General features: G+C 43.0%; 1 protein-coding gene across 1 annotated transcript in view; it reads right to left on the bottom strand.

Moving 5' to 3' along the window:
* Positions 1–22,383, bottom strand: part of acsf3 (acyl-CoA synthetase family member 3) — a 42,197-nt gene that overhangs the window by 19,136 nt on the left and 678 nt on the right. Inside the window, exons 2-7 of the mRNA XM_084060100.1 lie at positions 21,080–21,885; positions 14,357–14,512; positions 11,534–11,688; positions 8,028–8,173; positions 640–737; positions 46–172 (exon numbers count right to left, since the gene is read on the bottom strand). Of these exons, the coding sequence (XP_083916226.1) occupies positions 46–172; positions 640–737; positions 8,028–8,173; positions 11,534–11,688; positions 14,357–14,512; positions 21,080–21,778 (1,381 nt within the window). The 5' untranslated portion in view covers positions 21,779–21,885. The remainder of the gene's footprint in view (positions 1–45; positions 173–639; positions 738–8,027; positions 8,174–11,533; positions 11,689–14,356; positions 14,513–21,079; positions 21,886–22,383) is intronic.

Genomic DNA, 22,383 nt, shown 5'->3' with positions numbered 1-22,383 from the left:
GTGTTTTACTCACTAGGAATATGTGTGAGAGGAGGTGGAAGGTACCTGTTTTGAACCAGCCGTCAGCAGTGAAAGAATCTCTGGTCTCCTGAGGCTTGTTCCAGTACTCTTTGAAGACAGACGGACCTCGAACCAGCAGCTCCCCTTCCTTCCCCTCCAGGCCTGGATGCACCTGCAACAGACAGACAGACAGATGAAATACGGATGGAATCAGAAGCATCAAGGTTTGGACACAATGTTTAGTCTGTCTGCACGTACGCGTGAGTGTGAGTGAGAGTGAGAGTGAGAATGAGAGTGAGAGAGAGAGAGACACACACAGAATATAAATATGGATGAAGCTGGTTGGGTCCATTTTAACTAGGGATGAGAATAAATAAGGATTTGAGGATGTTCTACACCACTATAGCAATACCAGTCTGATTAAACTCGTATGAGACCCAAACCCAGAATTTCCATGGTCATAACTCAATGGGCAACTCAGATATTTCACATTTATTATAAAAGAAAACAAACCATCAGCCTTCCCTTGGATTGTCTATGCGGTGGCGTGTTTTTAGAATATACCACAAAAGAACTATTAGTGACATTAGTATTTGGTTGAGCATTGAAATTAGACAGACATTTGCAGTCAGTGGTTACCTGTGTGCCTCTGTGGTTGCCCTCTACAATGGTGGTACTGGTGCCATTGGACATGACAATGCGAACCTCCACATCAGGAAGAGGCGAACCTACTGCACCTGTCAATACGAACAATCAACAAACAAACATAATCAAAAGGATTGTACGTGCTCGCATTACAGAACGTATGTTACAATAAAGGAGACCGGTGAAAGCCTGATTTATATTGCATTGTATGAATAAGCTGAAAATTGCGGATCTACAAGGTCAAAATGTGTCGCATGGCCACACGTTGTGAGGGTGTAAACCGCCTATATATCCGTCGTTTGACGGAGTATAAATTAAGCATGAGTCAGCAAGGGACAGAGTTCCTGAGAATCATGTCCACTTGGCTCCTATGAAGATACACAGTAAACCTTTATAAGATTTTACTGTGTACACACAACAGAATCTCAGTGACCTTTGTCTACTTTTTGCGGAAGCGTTTCTATGGGAGTGTTGTGTTCCAGGATAATATTACACTCATCCACAGGGCATGAGTGCTCACTAAATGGTTTGATGAGCATGACAACACCATAAATCATAAAGGCATCCATCTCAGTCATCGGGTCACAGCCCCGTTATAGACTCTTGTGGCACATTCTACAGCGCTGCCCGAAACAGCATTTTTCACACCATCGTCAACAAACATCAAAATAACAGTCTGTAACGTTTTGCGGACGATATGGTGTCACATCCTCCAAGAGTTCCACACTATCATCAGTACACAGGATTTATTGTCTCCGCCAGGCCGAAGGCATGGCGAGAGAGTATGTTTTACCCTCCGTCCGTCCGTGTGTGTGTGTGTGTCCGTCCTGTCTGTGTGTTACCAGCTAATCTCCGGCACCGTTGGCCCGGTCGCTCCGAAACTGTGCACACACACTCCCTGGATGCCAATTCAGAACCTCTGGAACCTCCTTCTTCACATGGCCCTGTTATGGCGCCACCAGGAGGCCGATTTGTGCAAAACCCATTTTTTTACATTACTCCTACAGATTTTATCCAATCGTCATGCAAATCGGTACACAGTGGCCCTCATTTATCAACGGAGCGTATAAACCGGTGCATATTTTTACATATATTCAGCCGTACACCAACGTCGAAGTCACATTTATCAACGCATCCTACACAGCTGATCCCAGCGTACATTTGGTCCCAGCCTTGATAAATCTCACGTCTGAAAACGAGCGTCATTTAAATAACACGCCCTTAAATATTCTCGAAACACCCCGATTTTACGACATGAAGAACCAGAATACGACCAAAGAAAGAGTTTAGCCGGTTCACCTCACCTCGCTGCCTGTCAAGTCACATAAACACACCACACACACACACACACAGGCACGCACGCACACATGCACACGCCCCCCTCTCTCTCTCGCTCTCTCACACATACACAGGCGCCCAACTGCGTCTTTCATAATCCGTTACGGTGCAATCTTTGTCAGTCAGTAGGCTTGTAGCCTACATGAATGACATATTATGATAGGCCTACCAATCATATCGCAATGAATGGAATACGTTTGTATATTTATTTACCCCATACCGAGCAGTGCGCGTTCGAGTTACACTAAAGCAGTCATGTATTCCCCATGAGACTCGGGCGGTCTGCAGACTGCAGTGATCCCGTGCCGCCACCCACGTTATAAGAGATTGGATCGTCAGGTTTATATCCTTAACCCAGCCAGGTTGTAGCCTATATAACTCTCTATGACATAACTTCATACCATAGGACAAGCTACTGTAAGTTTGTAGACCTCACTGTCCCGACCGCGCTTGTAGATTGTAGATTTGCTATTTTCAGTGATGCTATGCTCATTTGAGAAGTGGTTGCTCTCTATTTTAATGATGTGACGCGCACGTCGCTTAACACCTACAGTACAGGTCACACAATGGACAATTGATATGCATATAGGCTAATTCCTATGTTAATGTACCTGGCGTGAGTCGGGAGCATTTGTAAACTTTGATGAAGTGTGAATTTAAAGTAGTTTTAAATCTATGCGTGTGCCTGCGCGTCCCCCTGGCCAAATAAGTGGTTGCTCGGCGTGCAACCCCGTCCACTGAGCATTGCACCCCTGGCTATTTTCAATGCAGCCAGATCTACAATCTTATCTGAATGACTGTTAAAGCAGTTTGTTTAAATTAATTTATAATGTTATATTTTCACAGGGATTATTTATTAGTGGATTATTTATTATTTTGGAGTGGATATATGTGTCTAGATGCCTGTCAGACCGTCAGACAATGCTGCTCCGCAGGTCTAGAATGGAATAAACGGGCGCAGCCAACGTCAACAACTGGTCTCGACCAGACGTGAGATCTCAGCGTAAAGTAGGATGAAGCCCACGTCAGGATATATATAGATAAATGCCGAAAGGTGCGGTGATCTTGCCGTACGCTCATTATTGGGGCTGCACCGCGTTGATAAATGAGGGCCAGTATCTCTATAGTCATGTGATCAACACAGATCTGTCCCATTTCCCATATTCCATCCTCATTGCCATAGCTTCCACAGTTTGCAGGATTGGTCCGTTTTGAACAAAAAGCCTCAAACTACTGTATGCACGCAGCTTGCGATTTCCGTGAAATTTCACACGCACATTCCCACTAGGCTGAGGAAGAAATGCCACCCTTTTCACATTGGCCTGTTATAGCGCCACCAGCAGGTCTAATTTAGCAAAACACATTTTTGGAACAAAATGCCTCAAATCATGAATGCAGTGTCTGATTGCCGTGAAAGACCTAAGAATAAGTGGCACCCTTTTCACATTGGCCTATTATAGCGCTACCAGGAGGCCAGAATAACGTACCTGACCTGGCGGAGACCTGTGCTCCGAGGAGCACAGGTAGTTTAATATATTTTTATCATAAAATAAAAAATAATAAATGACTAAACTACCCATTCTACCAATGCAACGAAGGTTCTAGCTAAACTGCAATACAATCATAATACAGATTAAATACATCCGATTCCGGTTTACCTTTGCTGTGAAATAATTATGCTGCTTGAGAACAATGGAAGTCAGAGGATGATTGACTATGTTCTTGACTGCAGTAAAACGGTAAGTAAGGACTGAAGTTTTATTTAAGAGTTTATATGAAGGGCTTTGATCATTTGGTCTAATACAAGATGTAAATTGGAACATACAGTCCTCCACTATGTGTTCATGTGTGTTTGTGCATGTGTGACTTGCTGAGATAAGAAATAAGAAAAGAAGACTGAAGGGAGAGAGACATCAAGTCTCTATGGGCTTTCTCTGTCTCTCTCTCACTCTCTGCATATGCATGCGTGCGTGTGCATGCATGTGTGCGTGTGTGTTACTTAAGGCCATTATGCCATTTCACAGGCCAGTGCTCACCCAATAAAGAGCAGGGCAGGTCCTGATTAAAGACTGACTCTCTTGCTTCGTATTGATCTAATCCACTCTTGGTCTGTTTGGCAACATCAAGCATCATACACACTCACACACACGCTCGCACACACGCACGCACGCACACACACACAAAAGGCACTGACCACAAACATATATCCACTGCCTATTAAAGGGCACGGACATAATAAACAAGCTAGTATCTGGATGAGAAACAAGCTATAACGACTGCCTATAGGCTACAGTATAACTCGCACAGATTTTCCACTCTTCAGCAACCTAAATTGGATATCTATGGGTAATGTGAACAGGTCAGACCTGGATTTGCTATGCATGGAGTGTGTGTGTGTGTGTGTGTGTGTGTGTGTGTGTGTGTGTGTGTGTGTGTGTGTGTGTGTGTGTGTGTGTGTGTGTGTGTGTGTGTGTGTGTGTGTGTGTGTGTGTGTGTGTGTGTGTGTGTGTGCGTGCGTGCGTGCGTGCGTGCGTGCGTGTGTGTGCTGGATCTAAAATAGTGTCTGTGATTACAGATAAGGAATGCTGCCAGGTTTTTAAAGCCTACTTTTCTCGATAAAGCCTACTTCGGACCAGTCTGGTAAATAAAAGGTTACAAAAGCAGAATATAAAATTGGTCCATCTGTCAGCCTCTTCTCTCCTGTTATTTTCTCTGACAGGGGTGAAGAGGTGTAGACTGGGTAATCGTCTATGGGTCCTCACCCTGCCGAGCAGAAAGCTTCGAGCCTCTGGATGATAAAAACAGGCTCCTCTCCCTCAATCACAGAGTCTCCAAAATCCATTTATGGCTCAGCGTCGGGCAATATCTCTCCCTTTTTTCCACCCCTCTGTATCACTTTTCTTTCATACCAAGTGCCTGGGAAATTTTGGAGGCATGTAGTAGCGTTCAGGTCCCGATGCTTTAGTGAGATTGATTGCTATTTCAAAGGGTATGGGCAGGTTGTAAAGACTCAAGCTGAATGACAAAGAGCCTGGGTGTGTGTGCGTGTTTGTTCGTGTGGGTGCTCAGATAACTTCAACCTTCGTGGATCTTAGGCCTAAAGATCTCATAAAGCGGCAGAGGATGATGATTAGGAGGGACGGTCGAAATAAAGCATGAGTGAGCGAGCGCACGTGGGATCGCAGCACGTCTCTGTGTTTGCCGGAATGTAGCCTCGTCATCTAAAGCCCTCATTAAAAGTCTGGCCAGGGTGGAAGAAGAAGAGGAGAAGTGAGGATAGGGGATTTAAAGAGTATATAAGCCTAATTCAGTGGTTCTCAAAGTGGGGGTCCAGGGACCCTCAGGGTTCCTTGAAAGAGGGTTCTGAATGGACCCTTGCAGGTCTGTACACTCTGAAAGTGTGCATTTGTACTCTTTCAGAGGTATGGGGGGTCCTTGAAATTAAAAAGTTTGAGAACCACTGGCCTAATTTATACTTTATCGTCCAACTGTGTCTTTCGCTGAAAATAACAGATTTTCAAGCTAAATATCTGGGTTTTCGGGGCCGAGCGGTGCAGTCGTATACAGCAAAGTTAAAGTATATATCAGACAGAAGATAGAATAGAGGGCAATCAGATGGTAGGGCAGACAGAGAGGAGAAAGGAGGAGACGCACACACACACACATACAAACACACACACTTTGAGGCAAGAGAGAGGAGAGGCGGTGAGAGAGGGTGCAAGGTGAAGTCCGAAGCGAGGTACAGACAGACAGAAGGTACGGGAGTCACTGTCTCTCAGCTCACAGCTCACTCTGCTGCTGCAAGACTCAGGACTGTGTCCTCTCTGTCGCTGAAGACATACAGTACAATGGAGGTGGGAAACAGAATGTGAAGATGACAGGATAACAGGCTGTGTAGATAGACAGATCCAGCAGATATATAAAAGATAGATAGATTGATCCCGCAGGGGAAATTCAGGCACCAGAGAAACTAGTCCTAACTACTAGTGGAATCCCATAAATAAAATCACAATAGGCGGGTGTTAAGAACAGTGTGTTGCAGGCTGATTAGCGGGAAGATGAGAGACTTCTCCTCTACTCATGTTGTGAGAATGCTTCCTGCGGTTGCTATTGATCCACTTTAACCTACTTAAAGACAAGACAGGAACACGCCGACTCAAACAGCCGTGAGCAATGATTACCTACATATACGCACGCGCGCACACACACACACACACACACACACACACACACACACACACACACACACACACACACACACACACACACACACACACACACCCCTCCACAAGTGTCTTGCTGCAGTGGAAACGTCAATAGAGGTGCACACCTCTTGAAGCTGTTCTTAATAATCACCTGAGAGGAATCAAACACAGCCTGCTTCTTTATGCTGCCAAACATTCTCTGACAAATAAACAACAGCAAACCACAAATCCCCAGCAAAGCAGCAGACAGAGGATTACCCAGTCCACTGGCAGTCTAATTAGCCTTACCTGTCAGACACAACACGAGCTGGCTGGGGAATGGGAATTTGATGGGTGGGGGGGGGGAAGAGAAGAGAAGAGAAGAGAAGAGAAGAGAAGAGAAGAGAAGAGAAGAGAAGAGAAGAGAAGAGAAGAGAAGAAATGGCGAGAGGAGGGAGGAGTTGCCTTGATGCTACTGTAACAGACATCACACTTGGGGAAACAGGCCGAGATCAAAAACACTGCACATAAGGTAGAAGTACAGTTTGATAACACTGGGAAGGGCTTTGTGTTCAAACAAAAGAGGTAAACCGACCTGTGTTATTGTTGTTTTGTTTCTCTTTTCTGTCATTTATGCATTATGTGTGTGCGTATAAATGTCAGGAACTCTGTGTACTGTATGTGTCAATGCATGTGTTTGAAACCAAACCAGTGGTTTGGCCCATTAACTACGACTCTCTGTATACTTGACATTACTGCTTACATTTGACAACATCTGTAGTTTGTTTGCTTTTCAAAGACGCCATTGGATTCATTCTAGTATGGAATGAAAATGAGACTTGAGACTTGCTTGAGATAGGTAATCCAACACACTAAATTGTATTTTTTTGTAAATGTTAGGTAAGATTTTAATTTTAATGTGATTTGAAAACTCTAACAGTCTGTGGAGAAAATACTCTATATTTCAAAATACAAATTTGAAATGCCCATGACATTAAAGTGGGTGTACTGTAAGTGATATGTTTTGTTAAAATACGTGTTAAATTGTTCTATATTCTCATACCAATCATTGCTAGAGTGTTTGTTCAATAACAGGGGTCTTCCCGTCTCTCCAGCTCTAACAAGAAAATACATTTTCAGGTCGGATTTTGATGAAATTAATGGTGACCCACCTGAAAATGTATTTTCTGTTTACTAAAGAGCTGAGAGACATTTTATTTAATTATTATTATTATTATTAACAGAATATAGAACTTTTTAACAAAAAAACTTTTGTTTAAAACAAAACATATCACTTACAGTAAAGGCAGCACCTTTAACCTTGCATAGACATTTAGTCAACATTGACTCAATTATCTAATTAATATTAATATAACAACACAGAGTCCAATAAAAACATGGTCTCCCAGTCCAATCTTCTATCAATAGGCTCTGTGCATGACTGTAGTTCCTTTTTCCAGAAGGGAACACATATGAAGGTGTCGTGTGTTTCCAGTTCAAATCTGCTACTGAGCCAATCAAATGAAGCTATGAGGAACTAGCCTCGGGGAGGCGGGGACATAGATTGGTGAAGCAATTGGAGGACGCGCCTTGCTCCAGGCGCCTGGGTTTGGATCCGCCCTTCGAGACCATGGATTCCTCTCGTTCTCTCAGTCTAATGAGGAACTGACCCAGGAAAACAGGAACTACGGTCATGCACAGAGCCCCATAGTATGTTATAGTGTGTGCAGCGAATGAAGCTACTGTACTCAAATCACAAAAGTGGTGTTCAGTAACAAAGCCACTGTACTCTGTGTATGTACAGTATGCATATGTGTGCAAGTACAGGACTATGAATATGTACCAAACAGACTACAGTACCTGGGATTCGTGGCCCCTTCAGAGGGTTGGACAGTGCCATGCCGATCTCAGTCATGCCATAGCGTTCCAACAGTGTATGTCCAGTAATCTCCTTCCAGCGCTGCAGGGTGGGCTGGGGAAGAGCAGCTGATCCTGATACCATCAACCTGAGGACAGAGAAGAACCTACAGTGAACAACTATAGTCCTATTGTTGCTAGTATATATGAGAAACCCTTGTTGACTCGACACACTATCAGCTGTTTACACCACTAGCAATATATTGTCTCCGCCAGGTTATGTTTTGTCTTGGAATTCCCATAGGGGATTCATGGACGGCGTCATAAGAACTGTGTTCCAGAAATAAACAAAAGATTTGCATAAGAACTGTGTTCCAGAAATAAACAAAAGAATTCTAATACAAAAAATAACGCTGTGACCCAGGGGTAGTGGAAGTGACGTCAGGACTTTGGTACTCGATCATGAATAATAATAGTAATAATAATGTCTTATTTTTTGTAGGCTAACCTAACATTCTAATTAACAACGGTTTCTCAGACAGTTTCCCAGGGCAACAATTAAAAACAGGAACTTCACAAAGTTCACAAAGGTTGAGACATTCAGGAGAGACCTATTTATAGGCCTGAAACGACCTATAGGGATGATGTTCCAGATAGGGATTTTCAGGCTTGCTGCAGATATCTTGTGTCTGTGTGTATCTGCAAATATGTGGTGGTCTATGAACAGGAAAGAAGTGTACACTACAATTACAACTTACTTATCCAGAGAGACCAAAAGGCTGTAGCATACTCCTTGTGGAAACAAAGTTTGATGAGGTAATAAGAACAAAATGACATAATTGCGGAGCAAACAAAGAAACACATTGCCTTGCCAAAGTTCATTTCGGTAGCTCTTGATCATCCAAGATTTTCCAACTAGCCGAACATAACCACAGAGATACCACTGCATTGTGTGTGATTGGTGAGAAACTCAAGGTGCACTTGTGATTTATATTGTTTAACTGCAGACACTGTACTGTGAACAGTTTTGTAGAAACTTTGTCAGAGGAGCAGGATTTCCTGCAGGAAAACACTTCTAAAGTAGGTGCTACTGGACGAGGGTGCACCTAGCCTGCGCATACTGGGCCATGCCTAGTCATGCTAAATATCTCAACAACGATAACAATATACAATATGACTATGGGTTCACACTTATTTCATATTTTAAGTAGCAGTGAAAATTACACATTCTTCAAAAAACTACATATTACAGGCCAATTACGCTCTTATTTTATACATTAAAGGGATATTTCACTTTCAAAAAAACGTTGGGTCATTTTATCGTCTACTCAGGCTTTTGTGAGCAACCCAGACCGTTTTTAAGTTGCTTGATTCAGTATTTAGATATTTGATATTCATTTTATTAGACATAGACCTTCCTATACAAACGCATTATAACTTCAAACTCCATGTTAGATTCATCAAAAACACCCGTCCTTGGTTCTGGTGACTCACCCTGCCCTCCTAATACACGAAGGGCCGTGTTTTTTCGATAACTTTTTTCATTTATTTTTAATATTTTTTATTTAAATGAAAAAAAATGAAATACAATAAGAAAATGTAATAAAATAAATGAAAAAACACGCCCCCCTCGCGTATTAGGAGGGCAGGGTGTTTGACCCAAAGTGTTTTTGAAATTGAAATATCCCTTTAAGTCTGACATTTAGTCTCGCATGACCAATTCAGTCTCGGTGGTGCGCCTAAAGTGAACTTATCTGGTGGAATACCTGGAGGAGATTACGAGGTGTAAAACTCTTTGCGTCACTACAAATACAACCAGATGCAATTAATTCATGGAGAGAGAGAGAACACAGAACACTCACTTTGTCCACTGTGTCTGTCGCTATAATGGCAAAATGTCAGAGACAAATTATGCCAAATCAAAGCACATCGGAAGGTGATGTAAACAAACAGCAGATATCCAGGTGTCAAAATCATTGTTCCAGCACTGTATACAGTGGGCAGGCTTTAACGGTCCAGGGCTCCAGAGTGCACCCATTTTTTGGGCGCACTCAAACATCTGTCCAGTGTAACAAAAATGTTTCAATGTTCAATGGTCGCACCAGTGCACCTTACATTTAGCAGGTCTGTTTGTGTGTGTATGTGTGGCTGCACTTAAATTATTTACTGGTACACCTATGAAAAACTTAGACGCACCAGTACAACCAAGTAAAATGTTAGTCTGGAGCCCTGCGGTCAGCATTCATAGCTGAGCCGCATCGATTATAAAATAGTTTTGTCCTCAGAGAACTTTGTTTGGTTCAGCAGTTCGAAAAAAGGTCAGAGCCATGAACCTTTGTCAAACAACAACAGGGTAAGCAGTCAAATTACTGTAGAGAGAAAAGAAAACAAGTACAGTAGTGAGGCCAATCTTTAAAACATATTTGAACTATATTTATGCCATGGTCAAAGGTCATAAATGCAGCAAGATCAGTAACCAAAGTGAAACTCATGAAGAGTGTAATAGATAATCTATGCATGAAAAAACATCTTAGTTGGCCTGGACCGCTGGCGTAGCGGTCCAGGCACCTAGGCTCAGTGTCGCCTGACTGGTTCGAGTCCCGATCTCGATCTCTCTCCCCATTTCCTGTCAGCCTACTATCCTACGCAGAAAGGCATAAAAGGCCAAAATTAAAATAAAATAAAAACTAAAACACCTTACTGTAGTTGAATTCAGTTTAATTGCCTCACGTTCACATTCGCTACATTCCATTTTATCAGGTAGTGTGTGAGGATACAGTGCATGTGCACATGCACACTCTCACACACACACACACACACACACACACACACACACACACACACACACACACACACACACACACACACACACACACACACACACACACACACACACACACACACACACACACACACACACACACAAGAAACGATCTACAAACTGACATGCAAGTGGATGTGATGCATTGTTTGCTTGTAGATATCTGCAAGGTCTCAGACGATGTCATTTGTAGGCAACGCAGAATCTCAGTCTTAAAGGGTCAGTACTTTACCAGTGGAAAAGTTAGTATAGAGCCCTGACTGATCTGAAATGACAACTGATTGATTTGATTGGTTCAGTTTCTGCCATATTACTTTTACCTGTCCATGCTTCAAATTACTTAGACTAATAGTTGGAACCTGGAACCCAATTTAAATAATATGTAATATAGATGTTCTATAGTGTTTTACACATGATAAACAACGGATTTGAGAAGCATATTGTGAGAGAAATGCACGTGCTGCACCACTGGCAAGTGGCAACGGTACCCCACAGGCAGAGCAAGTACAAATATGGATGGGGCAAGCAGATTGGAGAAGTACTTGCCCTGCAGGGCAAGTAGTAAAAAACCTGAACGTCGGACCCTGAACTGCACACCTAGTAACTTACTATATAGACAGCTATACAGTAGTACAGGGGGGGGGGGCACACCGTTATTAGAGGTCTTGTTTATAACAAATAATCCTACCTGATTCTCTCCTTGCAGATGGCTTTGACAAAGTCCTTGACGTGTGGCTGGGTGAAGTGCTCATCATAGTACTGAATCAGCTTAGAGTAGATAGTTGGTACTGCCATAAACACATTAACCACAGGAGACTTCCCACTCAGCAGCATCTCCCACACCTGGAGGGAGGGAGGGAGGGAGAGAGAAACAGAGAGAGAACAAAAGAACAGATGTGAAGGGAGTGAGGGAATGTGAAACAGTACAATGCAGAGTATATGGCAGGGTGTAGATACAGTCATGTATCTTATTCAAATAAAATCCTTCCATCCAGATCCATTTCATTTCATTTGTAGAATGTGTAGAGTTGGTAGAGTGAGGAAAGGGCAGACCCGCTATTGATGGCTCAGTTAAGACTGTGGGCGAGACCCGGCACACAGGCTCTACTGTACTGTATAGGCACTTTTGACAAGTGTGTTCCCTGTGGGAGGACGGCATGAACAAAGTGAAGGTGAACGACAGTGTCTCCATGTCCTGACGTCCCCCTGGGAGACAAACGCTCCTCCCCATCTGTCTCTCCGTCTATTCATCCCCGGCTCCCCTCCTCTCATCCTCACTCCATTTTTTCCCTGGTGCTGCTTTTTCATTCTACGCCTCCATCTCTGGACCCCCCCCCCCCCCCCGCCTTCTCTTCATCCATCTCCTCTCCTCTCTGTCCTCTCCCTTTCTCCAACTCATATTCACTTATCCTTCTCTCTCCGTTTCATAATTTCCTGCTTCGCTGCCTCTGCTCTTATCAAACTCTCTCGCTCACGCTCACACACACACACACACACACACACACACACACACACACACACACACACACACACACACACACACACCCCTCGCCCCCACCGCCCCCTCAACCACTTGTCTGTACCGACCTGCCAACAACATCTCGACTGTGACTCCCCCCCTCCTTTAAGTCACCTTCTTCAAGATCTGCATCTTCCCCAGTGTCTCAGTCTGGTCCAGATAAACCTGATGCTGATCTAATCAAATAACTCTCACTCTAGCCTCGCTCATCCCTCACAATAATTAAACTATCTTAATACCAAACTTGCTTGCGCATTAGCAGGCGCAAGCACGTAGGCACGAGAAAAAAAACTAGTGCATGCGCAAGGAAGGCCAGCTCAGGGGGAAATATTATTTACAGAGGGTGTTCTGACCATTATGGGTGGTGTCTATCAAGTGCAGTGAAGTGCTTCCACAGAGCCCGCTCTGGAAGGGGGAGGAAGGCAATTTATGTCTGTCAAAGGGCTGGTCTCCACCTGGGGGATGAGATGTGGTGAAACCCCCAGAGCTACCGCCCTGCATCCTTAAACAGCCCCCTCACCTGTCCAGCCCTGTGGTAACACAGACCCTGGCTTACCACATACAGTAGCCAGTCCTGATCCCCAGCGAGTCCACAGATTGAGCTATCTGCAGCTACACGCTGTGAGATAGATCTAATTTTTAGTCTGGTCACAAGGCTCTACCTTCTCTCCATCCTAATGGACTGCTTTCGTTCTGGCTGGTGAGTCCTGCTGCAGTCACACTACTTGAAAAATTATCGCAGCGATCTGCCGGTGATATCAGAAAAATCAATCTCTACCACACGGGCTACCCTTCAGAGATCTTAGAGGATACAAGACAGACTATTGATTAGTTTATCAATATACAGTAACTTCAGGAGAGACGGGAATAAAGGCATACTCTGAGGCAAGAGAAGAGGCTTTGTGCCATTTTAGTCAAGGTCAAGAATAACAGTTGAACACTGATACCTATTGATGGTAAGAGCAAAACCTCACGTTGACAGATATATATGTCCTTTAAAGACCTTCCCTTTCAGTCTAGCTTGATGCCTATTAGGTTCTAGAGAACCTTTAAAAGGCAGCCTTGACACGCAAGCACTCACACAGACTCATGCCTACACATAAACAAACACTTGCACACATGGACACATACCAGTACACACCTACATATAGGCTACACTCAAACACACAAGGCATCTGCAAGCATGCGTGAAAACAAAACAAAAACATAAAAAGACCCTTACATATAGACAGATACAAATTCATGCATGCACGTGTACACAAACACACACACACACACACACACACACACAGAGAGAGCCTTCTGCCCCTCCCTTTGCTCGGCCAAACAAGCACTATCATTCTTCAATGTCAGCTCATCGATTGATCCGCTCCTTAAGCGCCTGCCGTGAGTCTGCGTTGGTCAGATACAAAGCCACACAGGGCAATCCATCACTGAGCCCCAAACACTTAGTTTGACAGTCAGAGAGGGAGGGGGGGGGGGGGGGGTGCAGAGATAGGAGGAGGAGGGAGAGGAGGCAAAGAGGGAGATTAAGAAGGAACGGGAGAAGAAAAGTGGAGGGGGGGTATTGTGGCTGGATAGAGTGGTGAACTGAGTGACTGACTGACTGACTGAGAGAAAGAACTCAAGGGCTCTTTCAAACCCTGCTGCATCTCCCCCTACTGCCCAAAGCCCAAATCATTCCCAGACCCACAGTCACAGTCAGCTATGCTCTCATGGCTGCCAACTGACCAGCAGAGCTGAACAGCTGCGTCTTTTGTTCACGCCAGTTAATAAAGTGTATACCAAGAGGCAGGAAGACAGGCACACAAAAAAAACGTCTGTGTGTATGTGTGTGTGTGTGTGTGTGTGTGTGTGTGTGTGTGTGTGTGTGTGTGTGTGTGTGTGTGTGTGTGTGTGTGTGTGTGTATGTGTGCGCGCATGCATGCACAGATTGGCAGACAGACAGAGAGACTGCAAGAACGAGCAAGAGAGTCGGGGAGAGATAAAGACCTTCTGAGGGTGGAAGTCAGGGAGCATGACGCAGGTGGCACCAGCCCAGAGCGGGCACAGCAGCTTGTTAACAATGCCGTGCACGTGGTGGAGCGGCAGAGTGTGGAGGATCACGTCGTCTTTAGACCAAGCCCACTCTGAAACCAAACATTGGACCTGTTGGGGGAGAAACAAAGTGCATTCTCTGCTTAATATGATTAAATAAATAAATACACAATAATACTTAAATGGGGGCACGGTGACGCAGTCGGTAGCGCTGTCGCTTCACAGCTAGAAGGTCCTGGGTTCGATTCCTGCCGGGGACACTGTGGGCGCTGGGGCCGTGTTCTCTCCTCCGTGTCATCAGTGCCCATACTCTAGGTGGGGTTGGTGAAAGGGCCTCTCTGTGTGGAGTTTGCATGTTCTCCCCGTGTCTCCTAGGGTAGGTACTACCCTCACAAAAAACATACATTAATCCTGGTCTCTATACTGCCTCCACCTGGTCAGCCGGAGTGCCTGATGGAGGGGACGCACTACGTCCAACCGGGGAAACTCCCCCGTCAGGTGATAAGAAGCGGCTTGCTAGCTCTCATGCATTGAAGGAGGCATGAGCTCGGCTCTAGGCTCTTCCTAGGCTGGCAGAGGGAGTGTAGCGCCCAGGATCACTTGACAATTGGCACTGGGTGAAAAAATGGGTTACAAAATTGTGGGATAAAAATGTAGTAAAAAAACATAAATAATGTATCTATTTATTTATTTTTGGGGGGTGGGGGTGAACTGTTTTATCATCCAAACACATTTCAACAATACAGTGATGACAAAAACTTGCAATCCACAATTTTCTCCTCTATGCCCTACCAGGTGGCCAACCATAACCGCGGAAGTCCGAAAGTCCCCGAAAGTACAGATATGGGCCAATCTTACTGTTCTTACAGGTAGATTTTGCTACTGTAGATACAGCTTTTGTATAATTTTACTCACCCTCATTTGGCAAATACCAAGGTGTAGAATGCTTCCGAATATGCATTCATTCTTAATTCACTATTAGGGTTGAAAAGGTCTGAACATTTCCGGAACATTCCAGAAAGTTCCCACGGGAAGTCAAGCACGCTACTTAAATTTAAACTGCCTAATGGGTGGATGGTGGACGTCACAAACGTAACATCGGGACCTGCGAGGCGCACCTTTGTGTCGATCTGCACCCAACTTGGCAGAAGCACTGTTCAGGGGGTCTGCCATGAGAATAGCCACATGAGGGCCACAGGTGCACCGTTGCTCCGATCCACACCAAACTTAGCACAAACACTGTTCAGGGGTCTGCCATGACAACAGTCACACCAGGGACCAAGTGCCCCCAGGGACCACTGGTGAACAGTTTCTCCGATCCACACCAAACTTGGCATAAACACTGTTCAGGGGTCTGTCGTTAGAATAGTCACAATAACAGATACTTTAAATGTCTAGTTAGTATGATATAAACATTTTGAGGTAAAGAAAAGATCAAACACATTTAAATAATGGGAAAAGCACTACTCAAACATGGCTTTCAATTGCCACTAGTTTACAAATTGCTTAACTAAAATGTATTTTGAAACCAGAAATGGATTATTCTGAAAAAGTATTTTTATCCAATTACAGTCCAATTATGCCATTTGGCTTGTATTTAAAAAAATGTCTGAATGCCTCTAACTAACCTAAAATGTCCCTTGCACAAAACATACAATAAGAAATAGTTTAATGTGGTTATTTAAGTATGATGCAACAAGAGGCTCTCCAGAAAAACACATGTCATCTGCCTCAAAATACAGTTGTTCACAGATTGACCTAGAAGTAGTACTCTTGAATCCTCTGTAAACAATTTCTCAAAAGGTGCTTATAGACATGGATGGCATCAGTCAGTCCAAAGCATTAGTCACTTAGCAATGCTAAGGCACCTGCTTGGTGTAATATATGGTTTTAATATATAATCTTTGCAACCTTTTTATTTTATTTATATTTACCTTGTTGTCCTTGTCATATCTGTAAAACCATTGTTGTAAATGTTCTTTTTGTACACAGGGCACCATTGAAAAAGAGACCCTGGTCTCAATGGGTTTCCCTGAAATAAAGGTTTCAATCAATCAATCAAAACTGTACATTTTCATAATTGACCTGGTTGTAGCCACCATAAAGAACATACTTTCACTACTCACCAAAACAAAGGCTGTTTTAGGGTGCTGAAAGTCTGCGGTGGGAAGACTCTCAGAAACCCACCTTTTGTGTAAAGGTGCAGCCATCGCAAACCACGTCAATGCGTAAAATATACAGTATGTACGGCGACACAGCATTACAGAGAAGTGAGAGAACTAACTAACGACCAGAGCTAGATCAACCCAAGATAAGTCACAGAGTAATCTCTAACAATAGCTGAATCATACATATTGAAAAGCTCAGTATGCTAAATGCAACTCATTGGATTACACAATCAATCAATCACGTACAGGCACCCCAGGTGGATCACCTGGTAAAAGTGTATTCTACGTACACATAAGGCTAATATCCTTGCCACAGCCGGCCTGGGTTCGAATCTGTCCCGAGGCTCTTTGTTGTGCGTCATCCCCTCTCTCCGGCTTTTACCGTTTCTCTGTTCACCTAAGAAAGCAGTAAATGTACTGGACCTTGACCAATTCAGTGACAGTGGAGGGGGCAAATTGTCAGAATATGTTGAGCTGAGTCTATTATAAAGCAAAACATTAAAACAATATATGTATATTTTATTGATGTTAATGAATGGGGGGGGGGGGGGGGTCACATCAACACATGAGCTAAATTAAAATCAAAACAAAATAAATGAAAAGTAGTAACCATTAATTACAGAGCCCATCTTCATCCCAACATACAGTACAGTCATAATGTGAGGCATGTAAGGCCTGCATCAATCATCTCCAGAGTCACTCCACTGACACAGTGTCCTCTCCAAATCAGTGCTTTCTAAGTCTCTCGTTTTTCTTTAATTGAATGTGTGGTATTTTCTAAGAATAAACACAGACAGCTATTTGAACCATTTACCGATATTTGGTCTGTTTACATCTTCCCATGACAATGCCAAAATGTTCTTTTTCTTTCACTGTCAATTCAGTCGGTTCAGTTCATTTTTATTTTCAAATACTGGACATATATCGTAAGAAAATATAAACAGTCGACTAACAAAACAACGATATTAATAACAACAATACAAATCAAACAAAGTTAATTGTAGTCCATTTGGTGATTCACATCTGCTATTTGCAGATTAATTCTCAGAAAAAGGGATAGGGAGAAGCATTAAGCTTGTCAGGCCCTACCCCTGGATATACTCTCACATTAATTTACACGCCTCATAGCTGATACGTTTTCCAGACTGCATTCTCACTCCCTATCCCTCTCCATAGATAAAATACACTTACAACACCATATACAGTATATACATACGTATATACATACAGTACATACATACAGTACATACATACAGTACATACAGTATACGCATACACAACTAGAAAAAGTGCTCCTCGGAGCACAGGTCTCCGCCAGGTCAGGTAGGCTATTGTGGCCTCCTGGTGGCGCTATAATAGGCCAACGTGAAAAGGGTGCCATTTCTTGTTAGGCCTTGCACGACAATCGGACACTGCATTCATGATTTGAGGCATTTTGTTAAAAACATTTGTTTCGCTAAATTAGACCTGCTGGTGGCGCTATAACAGGCCAATGTTAAAAGGGTGGCATTTGTTCCTCAACATAGTGTGAACGTGCGTGCAAAGTTTGACCGCAATCGGACGGTGCGTTCATGATTTGCGTAATTTTGTTGAAAACAAGGCAATATTGCAAACTTTAGATGTCAATCTTAGCCAATCAGTATGGAATATGAAAAATCAAACACATCCGTCGCGATCACATGACTATAGAGATCATGTGTACCGATTTGCGTGAAATTTGGATAAAATTGGAAGGAGTAGTATAAAATAATGTGTTTTACATAAGTCGGCCTCCTGGTGGCGCTATAAAAGGCAGTGAAAAATGCAGGGCAAAGGTTTTTCCTTGACCTCTAGGGAGTGTGCATACAAAGTTTTACACAGATCGGTGCAGTTATAGGTAAAAACACAAATCGGCCTGTTATAGCACCAGCATGAGGCTGATTTGACAAAATTCAAAAGGTAGTTCTTCCTCGGCCTAATGGGACTGTGCGTGCGAAATTTCACGGAAATTGTATGCTGTGTTCATGATTTGAGGCATTTTGTTCAAAACGGAGCACTCCTGCAAACTTTGGAAGACATTTTTAGCCAATCAGGATGGAATATGAGAAATCTGAAAGACCTGTTTCGTTTAATGACTATAGAGATATTGTGTACCGATTTGCGTGACTTTTGGACAAAATCTGTAGCAGTACTGTCAAAAAATGTATTTTGCACAAATAGGACTCCTGGTGGCGCTATAAAAGGCCCATGAGAAGAATTTGGGGCAAAGGTTCTGAATTGGCATCCAGGGAGTGTGTGTGCACAGTTTCGCTGAGATCAAGACAACGGTGCCAGAGATTAGCTGGTCACAGACGGACGGACGGACACAAGGACACACGGACGGACGGGGTGGAAAACATACTCTCTCGCCATGCCTTTCGGCCTGGCGGAGACAATTATGCATAGATACACATAATATACATGCGTACTACCTACACCCACGTCTGGTCTGTATGTGTGATTGTATGTATCCCGCAGTGAGATCAAGTAGTAGCTTGCTTGGTCTTTTCCGTATAGTACTGTCATAATGTGACATGAACTTGTAATCCATACAATGAGAGATGAGATGGTGTTTCATTGGGGCCAAGATGGCAAAGAGCATCTCATCTTATGTTATATTTTATATACAATAAAATAGCTAAGGAATAATGTAATATAATATAATAATCCATACATTATAGTGTAATATAATATGGTATAACAATTATCTTAATTGTTTTCAATACAATTAATACATCATATCCAATACACTGTTGACCAAGGCTATGTAAAGAATTAACAGTCAGATACGTGATGTTCTAAGACTTCTTTATCCGCACTTGGAGGCGAAAGTTTGATGGAATGCACTGAAGTCAATGAGAGCTGGGCAGACAAGCTTATGAATAAACACTATCTATAAATTATTGAGACCTTTGTCAAATAAACTGTTCAGGAAAATAAATTTGTGATATGTCTTCTTTTATTGTCCTGAACCATTTATTTGACAAGAGGTTGCAATAATTCAAAGATAGTGTTTATTCATTATGCTTGTCCACCACTCTTTGACTTCGATGCATTCCATCAAACTTTCAGCAGCAGTTTGCCCAGGCCAGTGCAGAGGAGGAAGGCTTACAACCTTGAACTGTGTGTATGTGGCTTTTCCTTCTTCAATATCGTCACTGTCGACGATAAAATCCCCAAATAGTTTTGGACAAGGGTCTTCAACGTTTTTCTACATATTGTATAAAATGATGTTGCATATAATTATTTTTAGACTTCTCATCAACATCTGTCCACCGTTGAGAGATTTGAGACTAGTTTGGAAGTATTCCCCTCACATAAAAATTTGGCAGCCCCCCTGTAGTAACTCTGCGGATCCCCTAGGAGTCCCGGACCCCCTGTTGAAGACCTCTGCTTACAAGGCAAAATTTGTTCTTAACACAAAACATGAGGCCCCTTTATCAATTATCAGCTTTACCGTTACTTCTGTGATCTTATTACTGGATATGTAATTCTCCTATTGCCTCCTATTGTGTTCCATTGTTGTACACACACGCTCTCTCTCTCACGCACAAGTACACACACGCGTGCACACAGGCATTCGTTTCTAATCAATTCAAAGTAATTTGAGATACAGTTATACAATACATCTACCTTTAGGCTGTGCTTTTCATACTGTGAACTGATCAGATGTAGCCTTGAGGACTAGCTGTGGCAAGATGCACAATAACATTATGAGACCTCTTTTAACATCTGATCTCTTTATTGATTGATATGTCATATCATTGCCAAGGGGAGCTGCTGTGTTGTTCTTTTGTGACGACCTCTTAATTAATCAATTTAAGAATCAACACACTACTGAAGGTATTCTATAAGGCAGTGGATTCAGAACCCCCCTTCCGTGATTTCTGAATACATTAACCGACTACTTGAATATGATGTTATGAATGAATGACACCTTTTAGAAGAATATAACATTTCAAATATGAAATGGAGTGAAAGAGTTGAAGATTTTCCCATTAAAAAAATCACAAATATAACTACCGGTACAGTGTTCCAAAAATAAAATAAAATGCACTGGGCTTTCTGTCAGGGAGTGGCTCTGCATCGTTATATTGGACACAAATTCTTCATATTAAAGGGTGCGTGGTTTCAACGTCTGTACTTGAGTACTCTATAACTTCGATACACTATAAGGCAGTGTTTCCCAAACACTGGGTCGGGATCCACTTTTGGGTCACAGATCAATTTTTAGGGGTCATGAGTGATTTCAAAAGATTCAAAAAAGATTTGTATTACATTTTAGAAGAATTTCAGATTATATCTTTTTTTGACAATCAAAACAATTCCCCAAATGTAAAGAACCTATAAGAAAAAGTGAAAATAGCAGATATACAAGCTCACAACGTGTCGCTGTGAGATTGTAGATCTTTTGGGTCTCGAGCTAAAAAGTTTGGGAAACACTGCTATAATGGATACCAAATACCAATAGACAATTGATAGTAACACTTACCATGGCTAGGATGTTACTGTGAGTATGAAGCACTCCTTTGGGTCTGCCTGTAGTGCCACTTGTATAGATGAGCATGGCGGGCCGCTCTGCCCAGTCCGTGATAGCAGCCTCGTGGCTCTCTTCCCCCTCTAGACCGTCCAGGTTGGAGGTAGGAGGCAGAACCAGGCATGGGAGTCCCAGCCTCTGTGCCAGAGGTTCCAAGGTATCAGAATAGGGATGGCCCGCCACCAGCAGGGAACTCTGGGAGTCAATGATGATGTACTCCAGCTCAGATGGCGGGTGTTTCCGGTACAGCGGTACAGCTGTCCCGCCACACATCCATGTGGCCCACTGCGCCACCGTGTACGACGCGTCATTAGCGCACAAGAAGGAGACACGCTTCCCTTCCAGTCCTCCAAGGTGACAGCTGAGAGCGCTGCCGATTCGAGCTGCCAGGCCTAAGCTGCTGCAGTACAGCTGCTTGTAAGTGTGGCTCCCACTACTGTCTATGATAGCCAGCTTGTCTCCGTACACTGGAGCTCTGGCAAAGACTGGCTTCTGATTCCTCCTTGGTGATGGTGATGTGCCCCATCTACCAGCAGTGGTGGTATAATGTGCCAGTAGCCCTCTCTGTGGATGGCAGTGAGTCTGACAAACAGTAGCGCGCCATAGAGCAGCAGCCCACTTCAAGGTGCGGCAGGCAGTAGTAAGCCGAAGCATTATTTTATGAGAGATATGGTTCTTCAGAGTCTCTAAATCTAAAAGAAGCAAGGTTTATGAAGGTTCCATCCCGTGTCTTGGATCAGTTCATATCAGAGCACTGACATCTGTTAATTCACAGGGTAGAAAAGGATATGTGAGCTTAATGGTAGCAAGCATTCAAAGTTCAACTTTATTTGTCACATCACACGTTTATATAAAGGACTATATATATATCATACATACATACACATATATAATATATACACACACATGTCTGTCTGTCTGTCTGTCTGTGTATATATATATATATATGTATATATATATATCTTCACCTGCATGTTTCCTTTTTAATACGGTATGTTCAAGAACACTCTTCTCTTATCGCAGCTAATTCGACCTTGGCAAAACTTTATCTGAACCAGCTGTCTCACTGACTTTTAATTTGTGTGGTTAATTGGTGTGGTTGACCTTTTTAATTAAGAAACAAATAAGACAATCAAGTTTCGCAACACTTTTGAACAAGACACTATAAGTAAATGTGTTTGTATAGAACTTTTCAAATTAAAGTGCTTCACAACCAAGGGAGATAAATAATTGACCAACTCATTAAATATAAATAACAA

This window comes from Gymnoscopelus microlampas, assembly GCF_963454915.1.
Source record: "Gymnoscopelus microlampas genome assembly, chromosome: 1".
NCBI classification, from domain to species: Eukaryota; Metazoa; Chordata; class Actinopteri; order Myctophiformes; family Myctophidae; genus Gymnoscopelus; species Gymnoscopelus microlampas.
The sequence above is the reverse complement of the archived record's forward strand: the minus strand, read 5'-3'. Positions and strand labels throughout refer to the sequence as shown.